Raw genomic sequence first — 12,587 nt, 5'->3', positions numbered from 1 at the left:
AATTTTTAACATTTTCAAATATTGGGTTGGATTTTAAAATTTCGAACTTTTTTTTGTTGAAAAAAGTAGAAAATTTCACAAACAAATCTTTTTTTATCATTGAAAATTGTTTATTTTTGCATGGCCATATCAAAGTTCAAATTGTAAGGAATTTTCTCAGATTTTCGAAAAAAAATCTCAAAGGTGAACAAAAATTGAGCAATTGAAAAAAATACCTTAAAATGACTTCAACCCAAAAACGAAGTGTTTTACCATAATTTCTCATCATATGTTTTTAATAATAAATTTAAGTTAAGATTCATAAAGAAGTCAAAATTATGTTTAACTTTCTTTTCAGTCTTCCCGAAACGCGCGCACGCCGTACACGCCGTACAAGTTTTCAGTGCAGATGAACTTCAAACACACCAGGCTGTCATGTTCGAGTTCTCCCCGCACGGCGCACTCAAGTTTACACGCGGTGTAAACACGGGGTGCACACCTCGGGTACAACGCCGTGCGAGCGAAGAGCGTGTAAAGAGACGAAAAATGACTACTTCTCACTCTCTGTGGCAAACTCTGTAGTGTGACTGCAGCGGAGAATGAAACACCGCTTTACAGCAGAGGAGCGTGAGGGAACTATATTGTCTCTTTTCTGCGTCGTCAGCTTGCACGGGGTTTGTACCCGGGGTACAAGGTTCGGTTTTAAACTCGAGGTTCGTGTGCGCGTACAGACTGTACACGGCAGAGTTTAGGTTTGCTTGCACGCGTGCACACGCGGTGCTGGTGTTTGATCGAGTACAGAAAACAGAGAACGCGGTTGAACGCGGTGCACGGGGATCACTGTTTCTTTTAGATTTTACTAAAAAATTACTTTTTTTCATGAACTTATAACTTGGTAAACGTTTTTTTGTCCTTTCTAGAGTTTTCTGAAAAGAAGGTTTTTTTTAAATTTAAATAAAAGTTGTTTTTTAATCAATTTTAATGACAAAATACAGATTTATGAATTTTCACATAACATTTTTGAAAGGACAGCTAAATACGAAATTTGTATTTACAGCAATTCCCCACGAAAACAGGATGATTCGAAAAAAAAGTTCTCAGATCGGGCTCAAAAATTTTCTGGGGAATCCTTGGCCGAAATAATCAGACCCGTGTTTCTTTGTTTAGCCATTAGGGTGACCTACACCGTGTTAGAGTGGTCCAAAAATTGCCAATTTTGCTGATTTTCGCAAATACGGGTCTAATTATTTCGGCCAAGCAACCCCCAGAAAAATGTTGAGCCCGATCGGAGAACTTTTTTTTCGAACCATGCACAGTAAAAAATAATGTAAATTTGGAAGCGTTTATTTTGGAAGGTTGAATATTACCTCTTTTATGATGTAATTTTACCTCTAAAAAAGTGACACTACGCCAGAAAAGTGGTAAAATTACTCATTTTTGAGCATAAATAATGCACCAAAAAGCTTAATCTAGATTTACAAAAATGCAAAAAAAATAAAAAAAATGGGTTGCCGAAACTTCAAAGAATTGCTCCTATATAATAGACCTAAAATTACCAATAATCAACAGAATAAACATTAACAAAAAATAAATAAAACAAAAACAGTTCTGTTTTTTTTTTAACAAGAGTAGTCAAAATAACCTCTTCAACAAGCAAAAACAAAATTGAGACACTTGAGGTTTAAAAAATAAAAACAGACTAAAAAAATTCTAAAAAGTTTCATTTAAAAGATTAAAAATTTAATGGCCCGTTTCTGAACCAATTTAAAAACATGCCAGAACTAGCGAGCCGCTCGGTTGGAACCCCGAAATTAACAATTCGCCTCTCCACATAGGCTCTCTAGTCAGAACAAATTCTTACATAAGCCACATCACACACAGCTCGTTACGCATTGTGCGGGAATGATCGCTAATTATTACGTGTTCATCGCGTTTTGATGACTCTTTTCCATACCGCGCCGCTGCTGGCTGCTCTTGATGAGCAATGAAAACATAGTCGCAAAAAATTTTCCCCTTCTTGAAATAGGGTATTTGCTCGTATGCTAGTCTTGTTGACTTTTGTATTCATTAATTTAGTGAATCATGATTTTGAAAATCTTGAACTTTAAAAATCGAATCAATGAATAATAGTAGTTTATGCAACAAGTTGCAAAAAGAGGATTTTTTCAGCACGAGTCGTACATTTATCCAACGAGGTTCACCGAGTTGGATGAATACGAAAAGTGCTGAAAAATTCAAGTTTTGCATTTTTTGCATTTCCGAAAAACACCCACTGAGTGAAATTTTAAGTCAAATTTTCATGTTTTATGTCAATAAATCGTTTAAATCAGAAAATGTGGAAAAGTGTTACTTTTCGAAACAAGTGTTGAAAAGTTCAACTTTTCAGCACCCATTTCAGTGCTGAAAAGTAGAACTTTTCAGCATTTATTTTGAAAAGTGTTGCTATTCGATTCTGTTATTTTTGGTACAGAAAAGTAGGCTATTTCGTCGTTCAAGAATGACAGGAAAAGTAAGTAGTTTCACGACGGAATTGCAAAAACGATATTTTCAACATTGTTTTTTTTTTATTTTCCTTTGCGCCTTTTTCGAAAATTTTGATATTGAAAATCTCAAAATTCATTCAATGAGCTTTCATTCTAGCAAAGTTTCGAATAGAGAGAATTTCTGTGTGAATATCTCTCTCAGTGAGTGCTCAAGCTTCTCTCGTAAGATAAATATTCTTTGGGATTTTTTTGAATGATTTCTGTTCTGAAATCGACTTATCTACAAATAAAACATAAATCTTTCATAGTTTAAATTCTATCGTTCTAGTTTCTTTCGAGTATTAGTTTAATGTTTTTAGGAATTGGAATCGCAAAATTAAGGCCCAACATTCGCAAACCTCCCCCTTTCGATCCCATATATCGCAGCTAGACATTCATCCGAGCGCGGAATATATGTCACATCACAAAACGGCTGTCAGACAACTATTTTTAGTCGCGCTCGCTCGTCTCCACTCCCATCTAGTTAAAGCCCCTAAAGAGACCTTAATCATATTTTCGGGTCGCGCCGCCACTTTTGAGTGACTGACTGACTGGATCCTCTCGTCGTCGTTACGCCAGGGAGAAAAGATCAAAGCCAGCATCACCGGGAGCAGCATAATGATGATGAAAACGATGGGAATCTATTTATGCTCTCGTTATGTTCCAACACTAACGCGTATTCAGACATAATAATGCGAGAATGTTAAGGTACGCCCGGCGTTCCACAATGTCACGATGACGATCGCTCTCAGGTAAAACTGGCACGAAGCAGGTGCTCTCGGAATCTAGAATCTAGACCAGATCCGAGGCAATATGGCTGATTTGGCTCGTCGCAGAGTTGGAAGATTTGCCTGATGTTCATTTGTGCGCTCCCTTAAAACCAACAGCAGCAGCAGCAGCAAGGAGCCATTACGAGCCATCCCAGCAGCAGCAGCGAGCGAAAAAAAAAGAGGTGTAATTTGAGATTTTATTTATTTCATGGTGTGCGCTCTCATTGTAATCACTTTGAAGGGATCGGCCATAATGAATGTGTGTCATGCCAGTGCCAACCGTCGCCGCCGGCATGCCGTGGAGCATCATCAACGGGGACCGGTATTCCGTATCATCATGGAAACGATTCTTGCCCTGATATGCGAGCGATATGGCGAATGAGGGTGCGGGGAAAACAGGATTGGCAGGGATTTTGTTTTGTAAAGCTGGTTGGCAGAAGCTCAACATTAGGTTGATTTAAATGTTGAATGAATCGCTTTTTCATAGTAAAACTAAATTCGAGATTAGTTATTACTTACCGACTTCGATCTGTTGCTTCTGGTCCTTCTGTGCGTGATCTTTTACCCTGAAAAAAAGAAAGAGTATTAACTATAAAATCGGGTTTCAAAAAGAAATTGGAAACAAGGTGATAATACATCTGGTAATTACATAAAAAATAATAATAACATGAATTTCCATTACATAACATAACATTTTTTCCATGTCAGAAAAAATGTGCAATTTGTAATATTATTACTTTTCTAGTGTAAATTGTGTTAAAATTACATCATAACAGAGGTAATGTTCAACCTTTTGAAATTACAGCATCGAAGTTTACACATTTGTTTACCTTCGCAATGGCCATCACATAAAAAACGTTTAGTTTTGAATGTTTGAAAATTTTACAATGGAAAATTACCCCTCTTTCACGCAATTTTACCTAAGTTACTGTGTAATGAATAAAATACAGTATGTAAGAAAAGTATTTACACCCCTTGGACACCTTTCGAAAAATTAACATAAATAATGTTAATGGTTGACAAATCACCATAAATCCATTCTCCCAACTCCAAATAGGCATCCTTGACTGATTAAAAAAATAATTTGGATTAAATATAAAATTTACTAAACACTTAGTATAAAAGTTTGTATAACTCTGGAAATTTAATATGAAACTTATCGAAACTTAATTTTGCAAACTTTCAATTTATCTAAATGTCAATATATGACCATAGAATTGCTAAGTAAACATTTTGGAGTGGGTATAACACCGTTTTGGGGGTCTTTGTATCGATAGAATAGATTTTTCGTTGGATTTTCGTACCAACCCGGAATTACGTCGTCGGAAAATCCGCCGGCATCCGAACCGGTCCACAATTCACAAGTCATCCTATGTGGCATCGGAAAGGGCATAAAATTTCCGATCTTTTGATACCCATCCAACTAGGTTTTCTATAAAACCCACGTTTTTAAATACCTAGGCAAAAACGTTGTTATGGTTTCATTTGAGCAACCTGCCAAAAATATGGAATTTCTTAATTTTTGTCCTCGTCGATCAAACTTACTTTTTGCTCAGGTATTTAAAAACGTGGGTTTTATAGAAAACCAAGATGTTTGGTTATCAAAAGATCGGAAATTTTATGCCCTTTTCGATGCCAAATAGGTTGACTTGTGAATTGTGGACCGGTTCGGATGCCGGTGGATTTTCCGACGACGTAATTCCGGTTGGTACCCAATTCCAAAGAAAAATCTATTCTATCGATACAAAGGCCCCCAAAACGGTGTTATATCCACTCCAAAATGTTTATTTAGCAATTCTATGGTGATATATTGACATTTAGATAAATTGAAAGTTTGCAAAATTAAGTTTAGATAACTTTTATATAAAATTTCCAGAGTAATATAAACTTTTATACTAAGTATTTAGTAAACTTTATATTCAATCCAAATTATTTTTTTAATCAGTCAAGGATACCTATTTGGAGTTGGGAGACTTTATTTATGGTGATTTGTCAACAAATAACTTTATTTATGTTAATTTTTCGAAAGGTGTACAAACTTTTTTTGCACCCTTTTCGATTTCTGTAATAGTATTTGTTATATAACTTTTAATAGAAATCATCTTTTCATGAGCTTTTTATAGCAAAATGTTCGGCATGAGTTTCTGAACAAAACGTAGTACTAGGTTTCTGTAAAATTTTAAATTGTTTACATGTTTCATCACAAAATGTGCATAGTGCCCAAGGGGTGTAAATACTTTTTTTACATAGGGTAGAGTAGTCATCAATGAGACACGGGGAACAATGATAAAATGGCTCTCACAAGTCGTAGTTTCAACCAATCAGGCTCATATTTGGGGGAAAGGTGTGTCTACTGGATACACGTCTGCCATATAAGTGGCTTTGGTTATGGACGCCCTTGAAAAGTAATTCATAAATGTTTGATTCTGGGGTGTAAAAGTAAATCATGGACAAAAATACTTTTTCGCTCGTAGGCTGCCATTTACACCAAAACTAATATTTCTTCAAATGTCTTTCGACGTTCCATAGGGATTAAGTTACAATGTCCTTTCATTAGATTTGGCCAAAATTTAGAATAACCCAGAATCCAGGACTGTCTCATTGTTCCCCACTCATTTCAGCCCATGGGTAACAATGAGACACTTTGATTGTTCTTCAATAAACTTTTCAAAATCGATGGAAATCTTTCAAAACATGAATTAAAAGTGATTTTTGGCATATTTATAGAATTTAAACTTCATTTAACCAAAAATACAAAGTTATTTGGTATTAATAAAATAAAAGTTTCATGTTGGCAAAATTGCTCTAAAATGTTCAAGGCAAGTCACTTGCAATGGAACAATACAAAAACATGATGTTTTGCTAGAAAAATGTTGATTTTCGTAGAGTGTCTCATTGTTCCCCAGCTGTCTCATTGTTCCTGCCAAGTGCGTCTACAATGAGACAGTTTGAAATTTTGAAATTAAATATGTCTTTATTGAACTTTCTTATAATAATTACATTTCATTTACATTCTAAGTGGTATGGCTAAATGCTCTTCATCTTTGTTGTATTTTTCGTTTTATTATTACTGTTCACATTTATTCATTTATTTCAAATTGTTTTACATTTTTGCATTTAATCGAATACATTTGGGTAAAAAAAAAGAAAAATCACTTTAACAACTAATCCTAACTTAAAACTAAAATAAAAATTCTTTGAATAATTCAAAATCATTAGAACGAGTAAACTATGAACTGTATTCATTGTTATCCGAGCATTCGTTGGTGAAGGTTGTCTGAATCAACATGACTCGTCGCGTCCCGGCGCAGAACGCCGGCAATATTGCCCTACCTGCGGCTCAAGCAGGCAAAAAAGTGGGAATTTCCAAAAGGAAGGTTGAGGCCTCAACTGATGGCCAAAAACCGGGGATTTCCAAAAGGAAGGTGCTTTTGGAAGTGACATCGAACAGCAAAAAGACGAAAAAGAGCGACGGTACTGTACCGATGGATGAGGAGGAGGAGAACTCTTCATCGCACGAGGAGCAGCTTTTGAAGAACAACAAGTTCGCTGGACTGCCTGACGAGGACCAGGTAGCGGAAGCAAAGGAGAATGAAGTGAAACAGCGAAAGGAGAAACTGCCTTTTTATGTGAGGCAATCAGCAGCAACGATCGACTTTCGTGCGGGGCTTGTTGAACTCATCAAGTCTGGGAAAGTCCAAGGCAACATTCGTCTGTGTCAGGACGGATTTAAGGTGCTGGTGCAATCCAGGCAGCACTATCAACTGGTCAAGGATTACTTGACCGAAAACGAGGCGGAGTACTTTACCCATGATGTCGTCATGGATAAGCCGTACAAAATCGTCGTCAGAGGTCTGTACGACATGCCAGTGGAGGAATTAGCTGCCGAGCTAAAAGTTTTGAAACTGGATGTGTTGGCCGTGCACAAAATGAGCCGACGCAACAAAGACATCAAGTACCGTGACCAGCTCTACCTGCTGCATTTGGCTAAGGGATCGACGACGCTTCCTGAGCTGAAGGCGATTCGAGCGGTTTTCAACATTATCGTGTCGTGGGAGCGATACCGACCAGTGCATCGTGACGTCACACAATGCTTCAACTGCCTGGGTTTCGGGCACGGAGGTAAGAACTGCCACCTGAAGCGTCGTTGCGCCAAATGTGGTACCGATGCGCACATCACATCCCAGTGCATCCAAGATTCGCTGGTGAAGTGCCTCAACTGCAACGGTGAGCATTCGTCAACCGATCGAAAGTGCCCCAAGAGAGCTGAGTTCGTGAAAATTCGGCAGCAAGCATCGACGAAGAATCAGCCTCAGCGTCGTAGAACTCCTCCAGCCCTGGTGGAGCAAAATTTTCCACCTCTTCAACCGCGACGCCAGGTCCCGAACTTGGCACCGTTGCCGTTGGATCCCAGGAAGAGAGCTGAGATGAATCATCCACGGCCGGGTTCCAGCCAGGAGCCGAGACCGCCACCACCGGGCTTCAGCCAGGAGCCAAGACCAACCCAAGAACCAGCAGTTGAGGAAAATGGTAATGATCTTTACACCTCAACCGAACTCCTCAATATTTTCAAACAGATGTCCGCTGCACTGCGTGGATGCAAAACCAAGACCCAGCAGATTGAAGTGCTGACCTCGTTCGTCATCCAGTATGGATCGTAGGTCCCTCAAGCTGCTGAATTGGAACGCTTGCTCCATTAGGAGGAAGAACTTAGAGCTGGTGGATTTTCTTCGCGAGAAGGAGATCGACGTAGCTGCCATCACGGAAACTCATCTGAAGCCCGGTGAAAAAGTTTATCTGCAAAACTACAAGATCGCGACGCAGCTCGATAGGACCACCTCTGGAGGAGGAGTGTGCTTGTCGCTGTTCATCGTGATCTCAAGCCACGCCGGCTGCCACACTTCAAGCTGGACATCATCGAGGCCGTTGGGGTGGAAATTCCACTTCTGTTGGCCCAGTACTCTTCATTGCTGCATACTGCCCACGTCAGGTGAATTCCAGAGATGGTTCAGCAGCAAAACTGAAGGGCGATATCCAGAAGCTGACACGGCGGAGCGCAAAGTACATCATCGCTGGTGACCTCAACGCGAAGCATGAAGTTTGGGGCAACAGCAGGAGGAATCGGAACGGAGTGATTCTGCACAACGATCTGCAAAACGGATACTACAACGTTGTGAGTCCGGATCGTCCAACGAGGGTGGCTCGGTCTGGGAATCACTCAATCATCGACTTCTTCATTACCAATATGGCTGAGAACGTGGCTCATCCTGAGGTGTTTGAAGAGTTGAGTTCTGATCACTATCCGGTGGTTGTGGAGGTTGGAGCTTCCGTTACTCCGCAGCGGCAACCAACCCGGAAAGATTACCACAACGTTGACTGGCAGCAGTTTCAGCAAGTGGTCGACAGCAACATCGACTATGATCAACAGCCGGAAACTTCTGCTGATATTGATCGTTCGCTGGAGGTGATCCAGCAGGCTATCAACCAAGCAGAGGCTGCCAACGTTCGGGAGGTTCCTGTTAATTTTAAGGTAACTGATATTGACGTAGATACTAAACACTTGATTAGACTTAGGAATGTTTATAGGAGACAATATCAACGGACTGGGGACTATGACAAAAGATTTCAGTGAACAATTTGAACAAAATCATACAAGACCGACTTGACAATATCAGAAATCAAGAATTTTCAAAACATGTAAGCCAGCTTGGGAATTATTCAAAACCATTTTGGAAACTTTCAAAAGTTCTTAAAACAAACCAAAGCCTATTCCTCCTCTTATTGTTGAGGATTCTCCTTTGATTACATCCGAGGAAAAGGCAAATGCACTTGGGCTTCATTTTGTTAGTTCACATAATCTTGGCGCTTCCATGACCAGCCGTAAAGAAACATCAGTTGCCAATAGTATTTCAACAATCAATGACTCTACCTTTGAATTTCCTGCAGATTCCCATGTTTCTGGTGAGGAAGTCAAAGTTGCAGTTAAACAAATGAAAAATATGAAAGCTCCAGGCTTTGATAACATTTTTAATCTAGTGTTGAAAAAACAGAGTGATCAGTTCTTTCAACATCTAGCCAATATTTTCAATAAATGTTTGCAACTTGGTTACTTCCCACCAATTGGAAACTGGGCAAAGTCATACCAATTTTGAAGCCTCAAAAAGATCCAACATCGCCAACAAGTTATCGTCCCATTAGTCTTTTGAGTAGTCTGTCCAAACTCTTTGAGAAGGTCATCTATTCAAGGCTTTTGGATTTTACCAACGATAATAATATAATTTTGAATGAACAGTTTGGCTTCCGAAAGGGACATAATACTGCTCATCAGCTTACGAGAGTAACTAAAATCATCAAGCAGAACAAGCTTGAGTCTAAATCAACTGCTATGGCTTTGTTGGATGTTGAGAAGGCTTTTGACAATGTTTGGCATGATGGTTTGATACATAAACTGTATTTATACGGTTTTCCAATGTATCTTATCAAAATTATCCAGCACTATCTTTCGGAGAGATCGTTCAGGGTTTTTCTGAATGGGATTGCTTCTGGATTATTCAACATTGATGCTGGGGTTCCCAAGGAAGTATTCTTGGCCCACTTCTGTACAATATTTTTACATCTGATTTGCCTACTCTTCCTGGTAATGGTGTGTTGTCACTTTTGCTGATGACACTGCCGTTATTTATAAGGGTAAAATAACCAGATATTTAGTAAGCCGTCTTCAGAAGGGTCTTGACGTTCTTTCCGAATACTTTGGCGACTGGAAAATTCGCATTAATGCAACCAAAACTCAAACCATCATTTTTCCACTTTCCAAATCGGCCAGATTTGCCCCAAAGGATGATGTTTTGATAAAAATGAATGATGTTTCGATACCCTGGTCAAAGGAAGTTGTCTATTTAGGTCTCATACTTGACTCGAAACTATTGTTTCGGCAGCATGTAGACAAAATATTGAACAAGTGCAGCATTCTCATCAGGTGTTTGTATCCTTTAATTAACAGAAAATCAAAGCTATCTTTGAAAAATAAGCTAGCAGTTTACAAACAAATAATTTACCCCGTTATTGAGTATGCAGTACCTGTTTGGGAGTGTTGCGCTAGAACTCATAAATTGAAGCTCCAGCGTGTCCAAAACAAGGTACTCAAAATGGTTTTGAATGTTCCTGGCTGGACAAGATCAAGTGAGGTTCATGAATTAGCAGAAGTAAAAATGTTGGATCAGAAGATTCAAGAAAAATGTTTGAAATTCAGGGAAAAATGTGCTATATCTGAATACCCCTTGATTCAAGGATTGGTTTAGTTTATGATAAGTTTAAGTTAGTTTTAGGTTAGGTTATGTTTTCTTAACATTTTTTTCCTCATTGTACCTAGTGTTACAAAAATGATAAATCATATACTTTTAAAGTTATGAAAATGAACAGTGTTTAAATCACGAAAAGCATACTAAAGCTGAAGAGCCACAGCTGACCACTTATTATGTAAACCAAATGTAATTATTATAAGAAAGATTCAATAAAGTATATTTAATTCAAAAAAAAAAAAAAAAAATATGAACTGTATTTTAAAATGAATGCTCCAAGCGTTCTTACTTGTTCCTGGCGAGTTTTGCACCCACGCAGAGTTGTTGTCATCTCGATGAAAATGTTCAGAAGTTCTTGTGGTGAAAACAGGTCACTACTGCCTTCACCCGTTGATGTTGGTTGGTTTTCCCTCGGTTGCTGACTGAAGCCTGGAGGTGTTGTATGCTCTGCAACTCTTTGCCGCTGATTCAACGGCAATGGCTGCAGATTTGGAACCACTCGAGTAGATCCTGCTCCTGGTGACGCCAAAGCAGGAAAATCCACGTCCGTGTATGCTGGTGGTGTTTTGCGACGATTTGGTTGGTGCCTCGTCGTCGCTTGCTGCCGAATTTTCACAAACTCAGCACGTTTTGGGCAGCTTCGATTCTTGGTAGAATGGTCACCGCCGCAATTGAAGCATTTGGCTTCGATGTTCTCGTTGATTGTTTCGCAAGCTTGAGTTTTGTGCTCACGTCCGCAGGTTGCACAACGACTCTTGATGAAACAGTTCCTTCCACCATGTCCAAACTGCAAGCAGTTCGAACATTGCGTAACGTCACGGTGCACTGGACGATAACGTTCCCAAGTCACGATGATGTTGAAAATAGCCCGAACTGCTTTCAGCTCAGACGGCGTTGTCGATCCTTTCTCAAGATGAACCAGGTACAGTTGATCACGATACTTGATGTCCTTGTTGTGTCTCGTCATCTTGAAGACTTCGATCACGTTCAGCTTAAGAGATTTGAGCTCTTCTTTCAGCACACTCACATCCATGTCGTACAGGCCTCGGAGGACCTGTTTCATGGGGCGTTTACCTGGATCGTCATGGCTGTAGTATTCAATCTTTGTGTTGTTCAGGAAATCCCGAACGTAGTTGTAATCCTTTCTGGTAGGTAGCAGAATTTTGAGTCCATCAGCACACAAGCGAATGGAAGCTCGTAAAGCACCAGATTTGATAAACCCGGTCAGCCACTTTCGCACCGAATCCGATGACGATGTTTTCACAAAAATGGGTGGCAACTTTTCCCGTCGTTCAAATTCTTCCTTCTCGCTCACGTCCACAGGGAGGGTAGCGAACTGGTTTCCAGACAATTTTTGAGCGTCCTTGCTCAAACTGCCTGGCTTTGCAGGTAGCGCTTCGGCATTCTTTAGCTTCTTCAAATCTGCCGATCCTGCTGGTGAGGACCGCCTCTTTTTCTTGCCCTGAGGCATTTTTGCACTTTTTAAGCACTTTTCAGGAGCTAAAATCCAGGAGTACCTCACTGAATGATGGTCCACAAAGGAATCACAATGAGACAGTTGAATAACTCTGGCTGTAGATGTCGGATCGATCTCATATTTTGGTCAATGATAGAACACATTAAAAGAAAGATAATACAACTAAAAGCTCATTAAGACATGCTGATGAAAATATTAGAAAAATCGTTGAAAGTTGAAAACCAAAAGTGTCTCATTGATGACTACCCTACCCTACTGTACTTTGGAAAAATCTTACATTCATCTTTCGCGTCGAAAATTATAAAGTTTTATCTTCTCCTAAAACTATCTTTAGTAGGAAAGCCAAAAAGAGCTGTTACTACCACATTTTTTACCCTGAACTGCCCAAATTTGTTTTTCTCTCAAATTAAAATATTTTTCCTATGTTAAAAAAACTTTACTTTTCTTGTTTTATGTTTAACTTTTTTTTCTTTTATGCTGTACTTTCATTCGCATTTGTGATGTTTATGTTTGATTCCTTACGAAAAAATAAGCAACTGTA

General features: G+C 39.1%; 1 protein-coding gene across 1 annotated transcript in view; it reads right to left on the bottom strand.

The window, feature by feature from the left end:
- The window catches only part of LOC6036379 (developmental protein eyes absent), a 103,716-nt gene that overhangs the window by 69,754 nt on the left and 21,375 nt on the right, over positions 1 to 12,587 (bottom strand). The window contains 1 exon segment of the mRNA XM_038252622.1: positions 3,791 to 3,837. Within this exon segment, the coding sequence (XP_038108550.1) occupies positions 3,791 to 3,837 (47 nt within the window).

Source organism: Culex quinquefasciatus, chromosome 2 (genome assembly GCF_015732765.1).
Source record: "Culex quinquefasciatus strain JHB chromosome 2, VPISU_Cqui_1.0_pri_paternal, whole genome shotgun sequence".
NCBI lineage: Eukaryota > Metazoa > Arthropoda > Insecta > Diptera > Culicidae > Culex > Culex quinquefasciatus.
Note: the sequence above shows the minus strand (reverse complement) of the source record. Positions and strands in the feature narration are given on the sequence as shown.